The sequence below is a fragment of the Patagioenas fasciata genome, chromosome Z, assembly GCF_037038585.1.
Source record: "Patagioenas fasciata isolate bPatFas1 chromosome Z, bPatFas1.hap1, whole genome shotgun sequence".
Taxonomy (NCBI): domain Eukaryota; kingdom Metazoa; phylum Chordata; class Aves; order Columbiformes; family Columbidae; genus Patagioenas; species Patagioenas fasciata.
The window spans coordinates 16,907,038-16,927,760 of record NC_092560.1 but is presented as its reverse complement, the minus strand read 5'-3'; the positions used below and the strand labels follow the sequence as shown (position 1 = coordinate 16,927,760).

General features: G+C 39.2%; 2 protein-coding genes across 15 annotated transcripts in view; both read left to right on the top strand.

The window, feature by feature from the left end:
- Window positions 1-7,432, top strand: part of BDP1 (BDP1 general transcription factor IIIB subunit) — a 55,482-nt gene extending 48,050 nt beyond the window's left edge. For 6 of the 13 annotated variants that reach the window (XM_071801866.1, XM_071801864.1, XM_071801865.1 and 3 more), the window contains exons 38-42: window positions 1,175-1,391; window positions 2,252-2,294; window positions 3,172-3,478; window positions 4,385-4,625; window positions 4,977-7,432. In XM_071801866.1, the coding sequence (XP_071657967.1) occupies window positions 1,175-1,391; window positions 2,252-2,294; window positions 3,172-3,478; window positions 4,385-4,625; window positions 4,977-5,105 (937 nt within the window). In that variant the 3' untranslated portion in view covers window positions 5,106-7,432. Of the gene's footprint in view, window positions 1-1,174; window positions 1,392-2,251; window positions 2,295-3,171; window positions 3,479-4,384; window positions 4,626-4,976 lie in introns of those variants that run through there. The other 7 variants (XM_071801871.1, XM_071801867.1, XM_071801869.1 and 4 more) reach the window with 6 other exon arrangements.
- A 747-nt stretch (window positions 7,433-8,179) lies between these two features.
- Window positions 8,180-20,723, top strand: part of MCCC2 (methylcrotonyl-CoA carboxylase subunit 2) — a 34,691-nt gene continuing 22,147 nt past the window's right edge. For both annotated transcript variants that reach the window (XM_071801736.1, XM_065861489.2), the window contains exons 1-6: window positions 8,180-8,336; window positions 12,648-12,714; window positions 15,715-15,799; window positions 16,049-16,150; window positions 16,707-16,834; window positions 19,335-19,447. In XM_071801736.1, the coding sequence (XP_071657837.1) occupies window positions 8,196-8,336; window positions 12,648-12,714; window positions 15,715-15,799; window positions 16,049-16,150; window positions 16,707-16,834; window positions 19,335-19,447 (636 nt within the window). In that variant the 5' untranslated portion in view covers window positions 8,180-8,195. The remainder of the gene's footprint in view (window positions 8,337-12,647; window positions 12,715-15,714; window positions 15,800-16,048; window positions 16,151-16,706; window positions 16,835-19,334; window positions 19,448-20,723) is intronic.

Sequence of the window (20,723 nt, the reverse complement as noted above, 5' to 3'; positions counted from 1 at the left end):
CTTTAGAGCAAGTTTTCCTTTTTTAGTGGCACTCATTTGTCCAGCTTGAGTCTATTCTACCTTGGATACCTAGAATGAGAAGTACTTAAAATGAAAAACCTAAGTATTTTTGCATTTTTGCAGTAGTTTAGCAGTTCCATAAATTAGCTATGACCTGCTTTTTCGAATTTTTTCGTGTAGAGAGAACACAGTAAACAGTGGACATAAATTCAGATATCGTTCTCTTGAGTTTGTGTCATGTTCAAAAGGCAGAAAATCTGAAAAAGCAAACAAATTAATTACTTAAGAGAATAATAGCTGTTTTGCAGTACTGCAATACAAAGGGGATTGAGTTTCTTTACAAGAAGTACTCAATGAATTGTAACAAAATTGTTATTTCAACATTACAGTTGAACTAAATCTTCTGGTCAATTTGGGAGAAAAAAACCCAACATCAAAGGGAAAACACCTTCTGAAAAGTAGGAGGTGTTGCAACATTGTAAAAAAAAAAAAAAAAAAAAGAAAGTATTGCTATTTTAAGTCCTCAGATCATAACTAGAGGGGTGATGCAATTCCATATCATGTTTGAGGATTTTGTTCTGTGACATCAGATGTTAATGCCATTCCTTTAGTTATCGAAAGGTCTTTAAGTGAATTTTGGCTACACAATCTAAGAATTCTAGCTCCTGTGGAACAACTGATGATTGCTGATAATCAGAATTGCTGAAGGCAGAGATAGGGTACATCTTCTGTCTCACTGTTCCCTTACTGCTTTACCTTATTTCCCTAGATGCCTTGTTGTCTTTTGAGATCATATTGGGGATGGGGTGGAAGGGTGTGGAGGTGTGAGGATGAAGATTCAACTGTGCATATAAGTAATACTGTACTTTAGGATTTCCTAGGGCAGTTAATCAGTTGTCATATTTTTACATTTTATGAAAATATCAAGTGGAGTTCAAATAGAACAGCTTCTAAAGTAACTAGATTAAATTATGACTAGAAGACCTCAATTCTCTAACTCAAGATAGTACAGCAAAATATTTTTTGGTAGTAAATAGCATATTTGAAGTTAATATCGACATTAAGCAAAAAAGAGTATCACCATACATCTATGTGTCATTTCCATACATAAATGTTATACAAAATAAAGTTTGGCTTCTTGTACAGTCACAATAATGACTTTATATATAAACAGCATTGGATCCTTGACAACTGCAGCTGATGAATTTGCTGCACCTTTAAACAGCGGTATGGAAGCCAAACAATTAGAGAGTCCATCAGTAGAGCCTGTTCCAAATTTGCAGACAACTCAGAAGAGGTCAGCTGCTGAGCTTGAAGAGAATGATTTTCCTCCTGCCAAGAAAACTCTGTCTACTCTTGTAGTGGAAAGTAACTTGGAATCCACATGTCAGGTAAGATTGTAATTTGGTAAGTGATTCTTTAGGCATAGTATTGAGGCATTTTAATTATGTTTATTGTCTAACAGTGTCATTTGCTTTAAAATATACTGTCCGTACAACTTAAAATGAAAATTGACACCCATAGATTGCCTACTAAGAATCCTAATAAAACGGAGAGCTTACAGATTCTCCAGAAAATTCATACTAACTCAGCAGCCCGAAAACTCTTGCAGAGTTCAAGATAAAAAGCAAACTAGTAATATTTATTCTTTTGTTAATTCACCACAGCATTTCTGGCAATGACATTGCAGGAGGGGAGTGTCTGGATATATACTGGATGATTAGCAGATGGTTTAGGTTCACTGTACAATGTTATGATTCCTCATGGTGTCTTACATGAGGTTATTAGATGTGTTCCTACCATTTTTTAACTTAGGGAGTGTTAGTTTAAAAGAACCAGCTTCAAATAAAAATGGGCCAGCCTGTTTCCAGCTTCCCTTTATGCTTTATGACCAAGCTTGTCAAAGTGACTACCACTTATTTTTGTGAGTAGGCTAAGATTGTGTAGTATATCTGGGTGATAATTCCCTACATGATTCAGAGAGCTTTTCTAGGAAGGACTGCATAACAATCCTCTTCCTTTTTTGACCTCTCATGTTGACATCCTTGTCTTGAGTCATTTGTCATAAGAACACCTTGAAAAGCCTGCTGAGGAGATGAGTTAAGTGATGAATGATCCTGCACTGAAGATGTTGTCTTCTGTATCACTTCTGTTCTTAGAACTGTACACACATGATATGACTTTATCAACTTTCATTGTCTCTACTATATTGAGAGAAATAACTTATTTTTTTTCTTTTTTATAAACACAGGATGATTCAGTTAAATCCACAAATACTCCAAAGATAGCTTCTGGTAGGTAAACTTAAACTTGTAAAATAAAGTATCATGAATGTAAATGCTTAATACATGACAGTTTAATACTGACTGTCATTGCACTAAGTAATCCTGTCTGAGGCTATCTAACATAAAAATAGAACCATACCATGTCTTCTGCTATAAACTAGATGTGTTGTATTACATAACTGGCTGTTAATTTAATAATGGTTCTAAAAATATTGCTGTAGCTAGTCTGTTTTTGAAATTTGGGCAGGTTTTTGGACTAAACATTATACCTTCTCTTAAGAAAATATTTACACCTCTTGGAGAGTACTAATAGCCAAATGTATTAACTGGCATTTTAACCATACTATGCCAAAATAACATATTTTATTGTATTTGTCTTAAAACATATGTAATTGTTCAAAAGCTTAATCTGCCTCTGAAGAATTAAAGAGAACTACATTTTGGTCCTGAAAACTTACTTTTAAGAAAAACTGTAGAACCTTAAACAGCTAGATGACTTGACTGAGTTCTGTGGTGTGTTGTAAATTATGGACGAGGAGGGTACTTTAAAACCACACTTCTACCTGCTTTTCCTCGTATTAACTGTAAGATCTTACAGACTAAAAGTAGACTGTGGAGTGTTGATTTCAAAAAGTAAAATGACAACAAAAAAAAAAATCAGCCCTCCTCTTGTAGTGGTACAAGCCATCTTAACATTGGGCGATGCCCTTAGACCCATGGTACAAATTTTGGGATTGTCCTATTTAAGGACAAGGAGTTGGACTCGGATGATCCTTGTGGGTCCCTTCCAAGTCAGGACATTCTGATTCTATAACATCACATGCAGCTTTTGGGCAGTTGTGTTTTCACTGAAGTAAAGTAACTGAAGTCCTTAAATGACTCTCAGCTGCTTTTGCAGGCAGTCTTTTTCAAAAAACAGATGCTTCAGCAAAGGAAGAAGTACTTCCCTCTGTGTTGGTTTCTGAGTCTACATCACCACTGGCTGAGAGAAGACAGCTTGAGACTTCGGAGGCTTTAGGGAAAACACGACTGGAGAATTCACCATGCAGACAGGAGGAGGATGTGATGTCTAGTTTAACATCTAACAGAAAAGCAGAAATGAGTGGAGAAGAAAAGCAGGGGGATGTGCATGAATCTGGACAGTTGGAACATACTAGAAGCCTAGAATCATCCTCAAAAGCTTCATTACTCAGGTATTATGCAATAATGTTTGGTCAACCTTTTCTGTAAAGAAGACATTGTTTCCATATTGAAGCTTGTACATCTGTTTTCCACTTAATCTTACAAGAAGGGCAGTACCATTGTTTGTGACCTACATGGCTAAGAGTTACGGTGTCCGTCCTCTTCAGCAATTAGAAAGGATCAAACTGTCTGCTTCATAATTTGAATTATTTTATTCATTAAATGAGCAGATTGACCAAGGGACACTACTGATGAATGGTATGTCTGTTTAGACACTGACAGATGCCTCTTGTGAGGCAGACATCTGTTGGCTGGGATACGGATTTAAGATAATTGTTGTTTTCCTTAGCTCAGTCTAATGTTGTGATCACCCATCCACTTGTTTTGATTTTTGTCCTTCTGCCAATAAGATTTGTCACTGGTATAGTACTCAGCACACTGGATTTTTAGGACTAACTTAAGATGTGTCATTTCCCCAAAGGAGTTTCAATCTTGACAATTTAGAGGGTATTCCTCTTATCTATTGATCTGACTGTGGGTTTTTTTCATATACCTTTCTGTAATGTTTAAGTGTTTGAGTTCCTGCTCTTTATTGCTCTTGCGCTCACTGATTTTGATTGTGATGCTCCACTGGTCTTTTTTGATCCTGTAATTTACTCTCTCATTTTGCTTGTGTGAGTACCAAAATTGGTTATTTGTACCTGTTCTCAGTGTTGGAGATTGTCAAGAGTACCAGAATATTCAGTAATACAAAAGTCCTTATCAGAATTACTTTTTGGGGTTTTATTCTTAGAATTTTCTTAGATCTCAAACATCTGTTTGTTTCCCGTGTAATGAGTTGGACTCCTGCAATATTATTTAAAACTTCCTTTCATGGAGCAATCTTATGACATCCTTGCTGCATTTGTTTTGAACAGGGGTGGACGAAAACCATTGGGATTTTTATCTTTAATTTGCAAAAAAAGTAGTTCTGAATCTGCAGAAGATACCAAAGGAAATAGAGGAAGGATCCAAAAGCCTCGGATTGTGACTCCAAAGCGAAGTCTAAAAAAACCCACTCCATCCACTAAGGTTGATAGGGAATCTTGTTCCCTTCCCTCTACAAGCACATCATCATCTGTGGAGTATGAGAATGTAGCTGCTGATGCTGCAGTTATGGTATGTATTTAGATTTGAATGCCCTTGCATTTTTGAGATGTGAAGAACAGTGATTTAATTGTTTCAGGAGGGCGTAGGTGGACATGTAGTGTTAATGCTTGAGAGATGTATCTGCTCCAATTAATAAATCCTGACTTGTGCATGTCTAGGAAACTTAAAAAGGGAACTAAGTTGTGTTTTCTCTGCATGTGTATCTATTTGTTTCCCATTTTTAGTAAACTGAATTTTTTTATCTAAACTTCCTATCTAAATTGGAAGCCCAAGTGCGTATGTATATACACACATATACACATACACTCAGAGATAAAACAGATTAAGACTGTTAAGAGCAGCCTTTTCTTTTTCTATTAGGTTCCAAGTAACAAGCCATCTGAGAAGCCACCCCTTTGTGCTAAAGATCAAGAGAGAGAAGAAGAGCCAACTAGAATCTCCGAGTATTTTTTCAGTGACATATTTATGGAAGTGGATGATTCAGAATAACAAATTGCTTTATAAAAAAAACAAGGATCTGAGGCTACAATACAACAAGAAGAGAGTATTTTTTTAAAGTTCTAATTTGTTCTGGTATTCATTATGCCACACTTATGTCAGCCAAGCTGTTGTTAATAAATTTCATAGAAATGAAATGGATTCCTTCTGAAGTAGCCTGGATACTTTCAAAATGTTGACATAATCTAAACTGTGACACTGATGTCATTGGACCACACCAGTGGCTGCTGGCTTACAGTTCCACTTGTTTGGACACTGATGTTGGATGTATGACTATCTTCCAGAAAAGTGCGATGAAAAAATGCTTAATCTTTTGACAAGTATCCCAATGAGTTGTAGTGCTAAAGACTGTGGTACTGGCTGTAAAAGTTCTTTACTTCTTTTTGTGAAGTATGTTGTGTTAGTGTGTTAGAAGGAGAAATGGACTTCTCATGTATAGTGTAATCTCTGTGGATCAGGATGCAAATACTGGAAGTTGTGTAGTAAATACATATATATGTTCAGCACTGCAGGTATTTTTATTAGTATCTCCAAATTATGTATTTTTGTAAGAGTTTCTAATTACATAAATTAAAGATCCTAACCTGGATTTAGTTCCTTAAAAATGTATTGACAAAACTGGAAAAACAGAGTTTACTAAAAGATGCTACACAATGTTAATCTTTGCAACTGTCCTATTGGAGTGGGAAGAGGAGGCTAATGAGTTCTCATCTAAGTGCTAATGTCCTTCTAAATTTGAAAACAAGGGGATATATACCATTTCTTTTACTTGGTTTTACATGTAGGTGTTTGTATATCTTGTTTTACCTTGTGCGAAGTAGCACAAAGAGATAGATTTAAACCATGCCTATACCATATGGTTGCTTTGAGGCTTGGCTACTTTGAAGCAGTTGAATTTGAATGGTTTTCCTCACATTGCATGTCTAGTTGCACTTGCAATGAAATGCTCACGTAGCTTTAGATTTTAGTCTAATTTTTTACTTACCTTATCAAGAAGGTTGTCTTGATGAGGTAATAAGGTTCATGTGGTCTCGAAGTCAGGTGGTCACTAAAAGATTCAATATTCTGAAATTCCCTCTTACACAGAAATGAGTGTGTAAATTTAAATAGTCTAATTTTTTTCCTCCTGTTACTTAATTCCATCCAGCAGGTACCTTTTCAAAGCAAACAATTTATTATGAAAGTAAAACTGATGTTTAAATTGTGTTGTTCTGCTCTCAAGAAACCTATCTTCACCTTTGGACTGGATAATAATTTACTGGAAAATATTTTCGTATAAGTATCTAGTTAATTTTGAAATACTTGATGAAGTTTGAGACTGTTTGCCTTTTCAGAAGTTATTGGCAAGGCTTCTGAAGGAGCCTTTAAAATTTTGTCAATAAGGAAAAATACACAGAAAAGCTACTGTTACTGGAGATTGCTATGTTAGCAGGTCTCTGTCAATGGAGTGTCACTAGCAGCAGTATCTTCTTGAGGGGATGGAAAAGGGACTAGCAGTCCCAGTGTAAAGTAACTTCCTTGAAAGCGTAGTGAGCCCCTTCCCTCCATGCCCCCTTCAAACCCTCCCAAGAAACACCACCTAAACCAAACCACACCACCAGTTTCTGCTCAGTGTCTTGTGCTTTGCCTAATCCCATTTAACTTGAAATGTTTATCTAAATATTGTCTTACTGTAAACATTATGAAATAGATTAATCTATACATAAAGCTCCATGTATTGTATATCTTGTAGATATTATTTTATGTATGCAAGTGTTTAGTTCCTGATACATGTGGCATGTTTAAATAGTTTGCACTGATAGAGCCTAAAAATAAATTTGTGGGGAGTGGCTATAAAGTAGTATCACGAAGTACTTTCTGAGGTGATAACCATTCTACATTTAGTTGCATACATTTTAACTTGCATTCACATTACAAGGCGGGGGAGGGGGGAACAAACAAACAAACAAACTTCATTGCTAAGATTTAAGGTGCCTTATCGACCTTGTTAATTGGGGCTACACATTTTTTTCCCTGGAGTAAATCACATGCACTTTGTTAGAGGCTTTTTTTTTTTTTTAAAACATTAATTTGAATAGAGAGAACTTTTGTGTTCTGTGTACAAAAGCTTTGTAATGGTGAAGGATGTAAGAAAAGATCAATGAAATCTCAAGGCCTATTAGTTTAGCATCTTCACAAAGATTTAGCAGAAGGCTGCTTTGCTTAGTCAGACACCCTGTATCATTGTACGTAAGCTTTCCATTTCAAAGAAACTAGTCATATTCTGTATGTAAATTATGTTAATAAATTATTTTATATTACCTGTGTTTCTGAGACTATCAGCTGCAATTTTTTAAATGCTTATAGGTATCAAAATTTTAAAAGTGATCTAAATGAAGGTCTGGAATTGGGCTGCAACGCTGGATGCGCAGAGGTATGCGGGTCTGGTGGCCACGGACTGAGTGCACTGGAACGGGTGTTGTTCGTTGTGGGTTTGGTTTTGTTTTAGAATAGCGATTAAGTTACTTGGTGTGCGGCTTCCCAGTGTTATCTTTTTATAAATACTATAGCCTTGTTTGAAAACAAGATAAAACTCGAATACTGGAAAATAGCAGAGCTTTCAAACGGGGAAGCAACTCTCACGCAAAGAGTTTAGGATTAAAAAAGAAGAAAAAAGAAAAAAAAATCTGCCACTATTACTGTAGCACCTCAGCAGTTCTGCGGTTAATGACAAAGGCCCCTGTGCCTAAGAACGGCAATGGGTTTTCTGGGTTGCACATGTAACCTGAAAGGCGAAGTGTGCTGACCAGTCTCCCTGGCCGGGAGTTCTGTACCGTCCTCCTGCACCCACAGAGCCCGCGGTGGGGCGGTGCTGACGCCGATCTGTAACCAGAAGGACCTTTCATTTTCCTAGCCCATCTCTCAAAGCAGCCGCCCCATGAGCGGCAGGACGAGGCTGGCGGGGCCAGGGGTGCTGGGCGGACGCCGCGGGGCGCGGGGAGGGACGCGGCAGCCCGGCCCGGCCCGGGGCCCCGCTCTGCCCATTGGCTGCGGCGGGGGGAGTGGCGGCGGCGCGCCCGGGCTCGGCTGGGCTGGGCCGCCATGCTGCTGGGCCCGCGCCGGCTGCTCCGGCCATGGCGCCTGCTGTGCCGCGGGGCCGCCGCCCCACCCGCCCGAGCCTATCACGGCGAGGCGGTGGCGGCCGTGGGGTCCCGGCCCGACGCGGGTTCCGCGCTCTACCAGGTAGGCCGGGCGGGCCCGGCTCCGTCCCCTCGATGGGCCGCGGAGGACAGACTGCGGCGTCCGGGGCCGCTTCCCCGCCCAGCGGGACTGGGGACAGCAGTGCCGACTCCCAGGGAGCCGCGGGAGCCAAGGGCTGGTCATGCCGTAGCCCGGCCGCGGCTGGGCCTTGCCCACCCCTGCCCGCCAGGGCAGTGCCGACAGTCCCCGCCCGCCCCGGCCCGCGGCTCGGCCGCCTCCAAACCTCCGCTCTGCCAAACCTGCCGGTTGTTGAGGGGAGGCCCCACCCGTGAGGTGCGGCCTGCGGGGTCTCGGGGTGCGCTGCCGGGACCGTCCGCGGGAGAGCGAAAACAGCAGTCGAGGCCTGGGCTGAGTGGAAGGACGGCAGCCCGGGCTGGGGTCCCGCTGCGTGCAGGCCCGGGCTGACACTGTTGCCGCCCTTGCATCCTTCTGAAAGGCCAGGTTGTGTTTATTCCCTTCAGGCTGACTGTGGAGGGACCGTATAAAAAGAACGTGGGTTTGTACCATTTGTACCATCGTCTGCCTCATTATGGCTTTTTAACGTTTTTTTAATCAAAGTGCCAGCCATTACTGCATTTTTGGCATTGAGGAGCTGATCGATACCCTAATAATGAAGTGGAGACAGAGAGGTTGTAGATTGACGATTTTTAAGTCGGGAATTTTCTTGTGTTTGCACATTGCTTCCTGAGTTCAAGACACGCAGAACAGTTTTACAGAGTCATGGGCATGCATCCAGAAACCAGGACAGCAGTGGAAAGAGTCGTCTTTGGAGGACGAGGAGAGGGGATAGGTGGAATTCAGTTGTCTTAATGAAATGAGCACTAGTTGTATGTGGTGTAAATTGTTTTAATTTTAATGGGACATTGTTAACATCATATTCAAGATAAAAATCGTGTTTACCGTTAAGCTGATAAGAACATAGGTTTTTGGGTGTGGATCAAAGCTGGTAGGAGGGCGTGCATTTGGTTTCAAATTTGTTACAAGTAAAATATCAGCAGGTGAAGCAACAACATGTATTTGCAAAAATAGTACTTTTGGTTCTGTGTTTGATATTACAGAAACTAAATTTTGGGACAGAAGTTAGGTGGCTGAAACTTCTGTGAAATTTCAGTATCTGTGTGTTTATATATATACATGCACACACATACAAAGCTTGTGTGTATATGTGTGTGTGCATATTCATATTTTGCATACCAAGAAAAATAGATGTGTTTATTCAGCTAGGCTGTCAGCTGAATTTGCATTGGTGTGTGTGTACCTTTCAGTCTCAAAAGCAAGGCTTGGGAAAATAGCACTCAGTGGGAATAATTTATAGAGCACTGCAAGCGCATGTAGTGCTTTACAGACACAAAGAGCTGAGGTTCCTGCTATGAGGCACTTAAACATCTGAAGTAAAAGTAATAAGGGGAATAACAATGCAAACACATGAAGGCATAACGGTAGGTGATGAAGGTCTTGCCTTCTGTAGCTGATGTTTGCATTTCTGACCGTGAATTCGGCTAGACAGCCTGGCCTTTATAATGTAAACTGTCTTTGAAACCAGACAGGTTGAAATGTAATTTAAAAACAAGTGAATCTAAATTCTGTGAAATAAAGGAAATTCTGTGTAAAGATTCCAAGGATTAGCTCTTACAGCCGCGTTGCTAGTCTAGCAGTAGTTCATTTAGCTGGTGCAATAACTGTAGGATTACTGTAGGTAAAGCTATAGGGTTTGCCTCTTAATTTGCTTTAAAGTTCGTGAAAGCCCTCATATTAACTGCAGAATTTTATAGAACTTAGAGGTGCAAGGGCCAGTTTCCAGAAAGAACTTGGAATCACTTCACTGGCTTTTTTTTCATTAATTAATGAAGAACCCACACATTTATGGCAGAACTACTACATTTGGTTCTGAGAGGAACCTTTATGTATTCAAAAACTACCACAAACTTCAAGGCATCTTTGCTTTTCCTTTGTGAAGTATAACGATGTTGCATTCTGGTTCAAGGCATGAAAAATAAGGATAGAAATTAAGTGAGTTTAAGCAACTCAGATATTTGAGTACAATATTTTTATAGATTGTCTAGAAAGTACTTTCACAGTTTTTCATGTAGAGCAGCTGAAGTAGCTGCAGTGAGTTGTTAATTCAGAATCTAATAAACAAGCCCGTGATTATGATTGCTATGCCGCTTTTAGTATCTTCTGCCATTTTTATCTGCCTTTTTTCTGATGTTAAAGGTGAGGTTTAAAGCTCAGTGCTGTGTGCAGAAGGTGAGTCTATTTAGAGAGAACAGGCTGACTGAACAGGGAGAAACATGGAAAATACTCTGTGTAATGCTGCAAAATGAACCAGCTGGACAAACTGAACACACACATACAATAAATCTGGCGTTGCGACAGCTGCAGAATTTTTAAAAGTATGAAGTTACAATGGCTGCTTTACAGATTTTTCACAGGGGAAAAATGTTAGCTTGTAATCAGGGCCTTGGAAAGGACTTGAAGCAGATTTTGTTTTTTCAGTCCTACATGTGATTGTGTGGCTGCAGGTACTGTCCGTAGTCTCTCCTAGGAGCGACGGAATCAAATTAACAAGATGCGGGCTGTTTTGTTCTTGCTTTCCGAGATGCTATGACAGTGGTAAAACTGCCGGTAGGTCATTGCAGTGTGATTTCACAGGTTAGGAGGAAGGAAAACATCCCTAGAGGTAGGTGTTGGGGCTGTGCTGTGGGTGGGGCAGTGAGAGGAGGATTAAAGTACCAAAAGAAGTAGGCTGGAAGGGGAATAATGTTGTGGACGTACTGATACAGCCTCACAAGGAGGGGAGGAGATGCAGAAGTCTAGTGACCTCCTGTGTCCTCAGGAGTGAGGGGCTGCAGGGTGGCACCACACATCAGAGAGATTTTGTTAACTGAGGCTGGTATCTTGGGATGTGTTAGGTTTTGTCCAGTGATGGGGTGTTACAAAATCCAAGCAGGCGCTGTGAGCCATGTTGCAGCAGGGACTTTGTTAGGACGTGAGGAATCCTTCCCAGGAGCCACAGAGACACAGGGGTTGGGCTTCATGCTTCAGTATGTCACCTTGCTCTTGCTAGGCAACCTCTAAATGCTGACCCTACATGTTAACTGTCTATCTGAGCTGATAAAATTGCTGAGTCCTGTTTTCACCTGATACATTTTTACCTTTCACTAGAGTATTTTTAATCCAGTTGTAGCAATTACAAAGGGGAGAGGAATGTGTTCTCTTGGAAGGCTTAGTACTCATTTAAAACAGTTTGAATGCGGGGCACCTGTGTACGTGGTTTTATTTTCCTCCTGCTTTGCCTATTGGTGCCTTTCAGTGACTAAGACAGGGCTGAGCAAACATGACTGCCACTCGTTGCTTCTAGGAGAAGACTTAGTTCCAGGTGTTCAAATCCAAATATAGTCACCAATTGTTTTTTCTGCTAAAATAGACTCCAACATCTTCTGAATGAAAATTAGACAAGGCAGTATGATTTTCTTGTGCAGCAGTTATGCTGTTTTATTACAGTTACACTTTTCAAAGAGGTAACATAGTTCTTACTGTGTATGGAAAAACAAACAAACAAAAATCAAACAAAAAAACCCAAATAATTAAGCTTGACTAATACCTTTTAATTCCTAAGGAATTGTAAAAACAAAACAAAACAAAAACCTGCTGTGATGAGCACACAGAGTTTTTGATAATTCTGACAGAAATGGTGAGCTCAATACTTGGTCACTCATATTAAAAACTAAGAGTCTTTGTTTTTCTAAGAGGGATATGGGCAAGAAGACCAGACTTCTTGGGGTTTTTTTTTAAAGCTTTGTTTTATTTTCACATTCTACCTAAACAACAATAATGTAAAAAGTATTTACCAAAATCAATTTGTTGTGGGTCATTCATCTTTTGGTGCAAGACACATAGCAGCACTTAATTTGAATCCACATTATGTTTTTTACAAAATTAGATTTTAAAAAACAAACAAACCTGTAACAAAAAATTAACAAAACCTGAAAAATAGCACTTCAACTGTGTCACGACTAATTCTGGTTTTGTTTACTAAATTTGGAACTAGTCTTTTACAATTCTAACACAGAGTTTTTGTGAAGCGTGTTTTTTAAATGCTTTGGGATGCCTGAGGAAAGCAAATACATAGGTAGAGATTTTATTACTTTAAAGACAATACAGACCCAATATTTAATAAGGTAAAATGAAATTTGGAACATAAAAAAAATCATGTACTTTCTGTGTTTGTTTATTAAAAATAACACTGCCACTCTTGGTTAAACTTAAAATGCTGGTTTGTACTCCACTTAGGAAAACTATGAACGAATGAAAGCACTGGTAACCAGACTCCAAGAGCAAGCGGAAAAAATCAGATCAGGTGAGTATGATAGTCTGGATTTCAGAACACTTGTTTAACTTGGTCCAATTATCAGTTTTGTTCTTTGAATTATTTTCCCCTGTAGCTGTGCGTTCATGAATCATTTTGTTTAGGTACAACATATTTTCTGGATTGTAGTAGTCATCTTTAAATTTTAGCTCCTCTGTTTAAATCTAGATTTGCCATCTGTGAGCAGAAAATCTTAAAAGGTTTGCATCCAAGCTAACTTGGTTCAAAATCTAGGTTTTTTGTAAGTAACTCAGGGTAGCTGAGAAGGGTGTCCATACCATTAACATTTCTTTGTCTACCACAGTATCTAGTGTGCTAACATATTTATTTGTTTGCCAGTTGAATATCAAGAATAATATCCTAATGCAGGCAAGTCCATCAATCACTGAAAGCAGACACAAATGAGAGCAAGGCTGATTTAGTCAAATAGAAGATTAATTGCATTGCCAGAGAGGCAAAAAGTAAGCTTGTAGATAGTAAAAACTGGATATTTAGAGTCAGTTAACTTTTAATCAGTTAAGATATTAGTAATCAATTGAATGTATATTTCTAATGGCAATATTTTAAAAAATAGGTAAGATTATAACTGAAAGGCTTTTACTGATACACTTTGCACTTTACCTGCTTTCTTGCTTCATCTCCTGCTGCTGGCTTTTATAACAAATTGGTTTGGCAAATATGCTTCTGTTCAAGTTGCATGTTGGTCTCTTCACTTGCAAAGAGGATTTTCAAAGACCCTAGTTGTAGTGCTGGCAAACAAAAGCGGGTCTGTAATAGTTTAAAAGATTGAAATCTGTGTTTCATCTTTTTGACTTGTAAGACTACGTGAATTAATTACAGCTGACTATAATTAATGGGGCCAATAAAATGAAAATGGTTTATAAATGCTTAACTGTGCAATTTTAATTTTCCCCTTCTTAGGTCCATTATGATACCATTTGTCTGTTCCTATACTGTTTCTTATGTAATGCAGTTTCTTTTATAACTTTGAAATGGAACACAGTTAATATTTTGTGCTTAGTGTTTTTGCTTGCTCGCTGTGAAACAAAACTCAAGGATTTCCTGAGGAGATGCTGAAACCCGCGGGCTACCTCTGTCCTTTATGGATGTAGTGACTTTTCAGCAGTTCCTGGCGTGGCACATGAGCTAAAGATGATGGCCATCTTCACTGCTGCACATTTTCCTGTTCTTGCCTGTTACATGGTAACAGGACAAGAACATGGCCCTCATCTTTCCTCCCTCTCAGGGAGCTCTACCAGGATGTTAATACACTGTTGTGAGTTACATCGATTGAAATTGCTTTGCCTGTCATTTAGATATGTGAGAATCAGGTACTTACTTTGAATATTTTGAAGGGCAAGTGCAACATCTTTTTCTTATTTGTAAGAGCTGTCTCTCAGAGGGTGAGCTCTTGCTTGAGTAATGAAAGCTCTTCAGCTCTTGTCTTTGTAATGAAAGCTTCATTCTTTATTTGTCACTTTAGTGAGTAGGGCTTTTGTGAACCCATATCCTGTTCTCCTGAGTAATCCTCAGCTGTGCAACAGAAAGATGGTCACTGACCCAAGGAATTTACAGGCTATGAAGAATTGCAGCAGATGAATTTCTGATAGCAAGCACAAGAAGCAACTGAGATACTTTTAGTCTCCGTGACTGGCAGCAATCATAGGACATCAGCAGTCAGAGTGAAGTTTTATAGACATTACTGTAAAGATGGGATTTCAAATTAAATGCCTCCAAGTTGGTTTCATTGTCAGGGAGGCTGCTTCTCACAGTGTACAGAATGGAGGCTAGCGTAGGGTAGAGCAAACGTCTCAATCTTGGACAAGAAATGTCCAATAGAATGGTGATGGGGCCTGGAGGGCAAGCATTTAGATTAGTGTGTGAAGAGGGGAAGCACACAGAGATAACAAAAATTACAGGGTTGCAAAGCGACTTTTGCAGTGTCACTTGGTGTGAATGAGAAAGGGAAGATGGAGGTCAGGAAAGATGTTGTGGTCATAATGTGGGATGTTGAGAACTTGGATGAGAGTATGAGCTCTGTGGGTGGATATGAGAGGTATCTTAAGAAACTTGAACAGAAAGCATTTATAAGGTTTCAACTTTGACTGGATATACAGACCTGATGAACAGGCTGGATCAGAAATAAATACTGGGCTTTCTGTCATGCCTAACAGATAGGAAATGATGTGCATAGTGATCAAGGAAGGAGGTGAGAGAAAGGGCTTGAAAGGTAGGCTTAAAAGCTCTGTTTCACTGATGCTCGTCTGACAAGAAATCTTGAGGTCTCGGGAGAAATGTTAGCAAAATCACACCTTCTTTATTTTGGACAGGGAAGACAATTTCAGAGTGATGAGGTGGATCAGTGATCTGTCTACACAGAGACAATGTTTGTATAAGCTGTTGTTATAAAGAGGCTGAAGTGTGTCAACAAATCTTAATTATTGAGTGACACAAAGCTCTAGAGAGCAAAATATGTGATTTAGAATGACCTCAAGTAAAGGGTTGAAATGAAGCAAAGATGAACTTGATATTAAATGCTGTGTGTCTGAACTCTGCTTACAGTTGTGGAGTGGTCTAAGGAAATGAATCTAAATTGCATTGGATCTTTCAGAATTGAATTCAGCACAGCTATTTTGAACCAGTTTTGGAGAATAGTATTTTTTGTAGATCCTTATGCTTTGCTTTTGTCTGTGTGTTTGTGGTTTTCGCCCTTCTGTTCATTGCCAAGCAGTGGGGAAAACTTCAGACAATTATGTTTATTAAAATCTTTACCTCAAGACTAACTATAAAAAATGAGGGGGGGAATGAAGAAAATTCAGAAAAGCAATAATTTTTATCAATACCTTAAATCTGTTTGAAGTGGAAACCATTGTTTATTAAATTATTAAAGTCGATACTTCAAGAACAGTGAACTCATTTAAATTTTAATATAAGTGATGATTTATCTATTCATGTCCTTAGTAAACCTGACAATTTACTACTCTGTCACAGGAGGTGGAGAAAAAGCTCGTAAGCTTCACACATCAAGAGGAAAGCTGTTACCCAGAGAGAGAATTGATAGGCTTATTGATCCCGGGTAGGTATTTTATTTTTTTAAAAACACTTCAGGTTCTCTTTTGCAGTTAAGTATTGCAACAGGCTTGCTTTCTCTTTAGCTTCCGTAAAAACTGACATGTAACACAGTTGAAATTTTACAGAAGTGTTCTTCGAAATATTCATCCCTTAAAAAAAAAAACAAAACAAAACCCAAACCTTTTTAAGTGAGATTCAATGGTTAATGTGGCCATTTCCTTTTTAAAATTGTGTTATGTTTCTCATTATTCAGCTCTCCATTCTTGGAGTTCTCCCAGTTTGCAGGTTACCGGTTGTATGGTAATGAAGAGGTACCAGCAGGAGGCATTATCACAGGCATAGGACGAGTATCTGGGTGAGATATTCCTGTGGTCTGCATTATTGATTATATGAAAAGGAAGAAGGTATAATTTTGTTCAGTTTCCGGTATCAAGCTATTAGAACTTTTAGTGTTTCATTTCTGATGCCCAAAAAATGAACAAAGTTGGTATCTTAATTTGTTCAGTCTTAGTTGTAAGGAAGTGGTTTTACATTTTTTTTCGTTAGCATATCCTGTATTAAAACAACACACATAGAGTTTCTGGTGTCCTGTGAAGGACATTAGTGCATCAATAACACAGTTCTCAAAAAATATGGCAGTATTCTAGGCTAAGGGTTACTTTTGCCCACTAAAAGTACCTCCAAGACTGTTGTTGAAATTCAATATTTTTTAGGGAGTTAATGGACTGGAGAACAGGATGTCATAGTGTTGAGACTGCTGTTACAACGTCTATTTGAGGGAATGCAGGGGAGGAGGGATCCTTTTGAACATCAGGGCTTTGAGAATCCTTGGCATGTTGTAGTTCTTATCCAACAAACATACTTACTTATTAGAAATGGTTTTCTCTCTCATAAACTTGCTTTCTTTTTAGGGTGGAATGCATGATTGTTGCTAATGATGCAACTGTCAAAGGTGGTACCTATTATCCCATCACTGTTAAGAAACATTTACGTGCTCAAGAAATTGCAATGCAAAATCATCTCCCTTGCCTATATTTGGGTAAGTCCCGTTGCAGAAATAGCAAATGTTCTTTGTTTAGGAGAGTTCAGGATCTCTTAGATAGGACACTGCTTCTTTAGATAAATGTTCGTGAAACTGATGTGTCCCTACATTAGTCTAAGCAGGTATCTATTTTGAACACACATATTCAAATGTATTTTCATCAATACTGTCTTACCTCTACAGATTGCTGACAAGTCTTAACCAGAGGGTACCCATAGCTTCTCAGCACTATCTTCTGCCATCCTGTAGGGCTGGGTTCATAAGATACAAATATACAGTATCCATTCTTTCTTATTCCTTTCCCTTCTGTCATGCTTGAGCAGTCCATCCTGTAATGTCATTCATTCTTAATTCAAATTACAGTTAAAAACCAGAAAGTTACTTTGCAGGTGGAGCATGTAGTTGTTTGAGATAACATACCAAAGAGATAAAAAAAGTCTCAGTGCCAAAAGTGTCAAGAATAGTTTGGACCAACAGATCTTTACAATTGGGGATGAATTTTACTGAAGCAGAAATTGCATTGTGTATTATTCTGCATTTTGAGTTTAGTCTGTTAAATCAGTATTTAGCCAAACCTTCACATAAGCTTTACTTAGATATACTTTTATTAAAGTGTAAGATCAGAGTGCCAGATGTGTTTATTATGTTACAGGTAGTATTTTCTTAAACTGGTTTTGTACAAATACAAGAGCTTTCTGCCAGTGTATGTCTTTTAGCCTCAGTCTAATAACTTCTGAACCCATTAGCAAGTTTGACAGAGAGTGTGTATTCCTGTGGATTTTGCATCAGAGGAGAAAGACCCTATTACTGTCTCCATTTAAAAAATAGAGTGGTTTAGCCCTGGTCTGTTCTGCCTGGCTTAGTAGCTTACATAGCAACTGAGAGGCATTAATTGGTTTGCCAGTCGGGATGCTTATACTAGTTAAACAGTCAACATAAATGTGGCTCCTGGCCAGTGGAAGCGTTGGTAATTCCTTGCCCTGCTGGCAGGCCAAGCATGCAAAGAATATTGAGAGAAAGATTAGGGGAAATGTGAACTTTAAAGTATTGGTGGGGTGAATGCAGGAACAGGGTGGGTGGGGACTTTGTGGGATTGCTGTACGGCAGTGGAAAGAGTCTTGAAGGCAAGGGGAGGGCTAAATTTTGACTTACTCATAAAAAAGAGAAGAAACTTAGTTTTGCTGTTTGCAGAACTAGAGTATGATTTTTTTAAGTCTGAATTATCAGCAACTTCTTTCTCTTCGGACAACTCATTTTTAGTGAGCAACTATGTGTAATTCTACTGTTTTAACATCTTATGGAACCATGGAATATAGGTATGCCTTTGAAACTGAAGTTCAGGGATTTTATTTTATTTGAGATGTATAGTCCCCATATATATACTGCCTGTCACTCTAACCTGGCAAGTTATTTTACCTTTGCAGTTTCTGTACCTGGGCTTTTTTCAGTTCATTTCAGTTGTACGATCAAGGGGAAGTGCTTTGTAGTCAGTCAGCGCTTTGCTGTAATTTTCATGCCATTTGCGCTGCCTTTTCCCTCAGTGCTAGCTGCGTAGGGGTTAATTCTTATGTGGAGACCTGGTGCCATTTGCCACTGAGTCCATCACTGGTTTGGGCATTTTCTTTTGTGTTCAGGGATGGCCTGTTCCACAGCACTGGTGTGTTGACCAGATTGGAGTTTGTCTGTTTGCTGGAGTTGATTCTGGTTTGGGAGAGCAGTTCTGCAAGGGTGGGGGAAAGAATCAAACCCTGCTTCGCTGTAAAGCTGCACGTAAGGCTTCACTGGCTGCAGTCGCACAACAGGAAATGTGCATGTGTACTGTTGCTTGTGGATAAAAAGTAATTAGCAGGCTCCAGAGTTCTCAGAGATACTTGGCCTCCCTGTGCATTTCCTTCTAGTCTTCTATCCTTCTTGGAGTCTTACGACGTGATGTATTTTCATTATTTGGGAGTGGAGAATTAGCTGCAGTTGGAGACCTGTAAGCTCAAGGGCACATCCTAAGGCAAGGACACATAATAAATGAAAGTTCCTGAAGATAGTGTAAGGTCTTCAGTATGTCTGTATAATCAAGGTATGACAGTACACATACTAACCACTGAGTTCAAGGGGTATAGTCTCACACTTTTCTGTAACTTGTAACAGAATTGCAATAAAATAATTGAGTGAAACTTGTACATTGAAAGTGTTCTGATTTTAAATGTTTTGTGGTAAGATGAGCTTAGAAGTTTCTACATGGAGATATGATTGCATCTCTGAGCACATCTGAATTTATTTTCCATTGGAATGACTGGGATGGGTGTTATTTGGGAGGGAGGTGTTACTATTTTTTTTTTTTTTTCCAAGAGGAATATCCTAATATGCCTAGATTAATGGAAATACATATAGAATTAGTCATAGTAGCTGCTATGTATTCTAAATAACATGCAGATACTTTACCTACAACTTAATTATATTAACAGTGTTCAAAGACATGCTAATATATTTTCATTCACTCTAGTTGATTCAGGAGGAGCAAATTTACCTCGGCAAGCAGAAGTATTTCCAGATCGAGATCATTTTGGCCGTATTTTCTATAATCAAGCAGTCATGTCCTCACAAGGAATTCCACAGGTAATTTGCTTTTACCTAAGAATGAAATGTACTAATTAGGTTTTATGGTTGCTGCTTTTATCTGGTTTCAAGGCTCCTGCCCATGCTTTGTTTTTGGCCACACTGTGTTGTGCTGACCTGATGGCCCAGTCTGGGGATTGGAGACACTGTAAACACAGTAACTGTCCACAAAAAGTCATTATAGTTTTGAAGAAGCTGTCTTCTCTCTTGGCCTTAGTGTTAATTACATGACCTACCTGCTCCTGTTTTGGAGTGGGAGGAAAAGCGACTTGACAACGTGGTATGTAGGGCCACGTGAAGAAGCACTAGGAAATCTCTTGGAACAGTTGGTTATTCTGCATGAACACTGTAAAGGGGTATGCATGTATTTATAGATCTGTTTTATACACTGATGTGCTATATGACAAAACTATCCTAACAATGTGGTTCTTTTCTAATGTATTAATGATGCGTAGAATTACTGTTAGTCACAGTTCCTGGATTTAGAAGTGGTTTTGTGTCATGGGTGTTACAGGAGTGCGTTAGGGTCAGTGTGTTGACGCAGGTGGTGTGCTAGGGGATGTGCACTTCTGGATCTGTTACTCATGAAGAATGCCAAACTGTTTGAGGATGAGATTGCTGATGGCAGCCTTGTCTGCTGTGAAAGTCCCGATGGAGATGAGGAAGGCAGGTGTCAGGATGAAGACGCTGGACTTCAGGAGAGTAGTCTTGGGCTTGTTAAGGGAATTGTTTGCAGGTGCTTGTGAGAGGCTGCCAGGGAGTGTGGAGGAGTCCATGGTCTTTGAACAGTTCCAAATAAAGGAACACTCCAGGAAAGCCTATGACCAGATCATTCCTATAGAGTTGCTGTCTAGTCAGTGATTTCCCAGCCTCTTCGTATAGTTGTGTAGCCCTCTCATATATCTACCTCTCACTGCCCTTTGCAGGCCAGAGAATTCAAGCCTACTTAGCTTTCTTCCTACAGAAAATATTCCATACCTTTGATGGTCCTAGTTTATGTTCTGTAAATCTTTTCCCAGGTCTCATTATGTTGAGATGAAGGAGCCAGACTGCACTACTCAATATGTCAATGAATGATGGAGATACATACATAACAGCATAATGTATATGTTATTCTCTTTTCCTTTTCCAGTAGTTCCTAACATCTTTGATTTTTCTAACTGCTGAGCAGAGAGCTAGTGTTTTTACTGAATTACCTTATTTTCAAGAGCCTGCTCATAGGTGCAGTTGTCAGTTCAATGCCTATCACTTCATATTGGCTGAAAGAAAGAAGGTG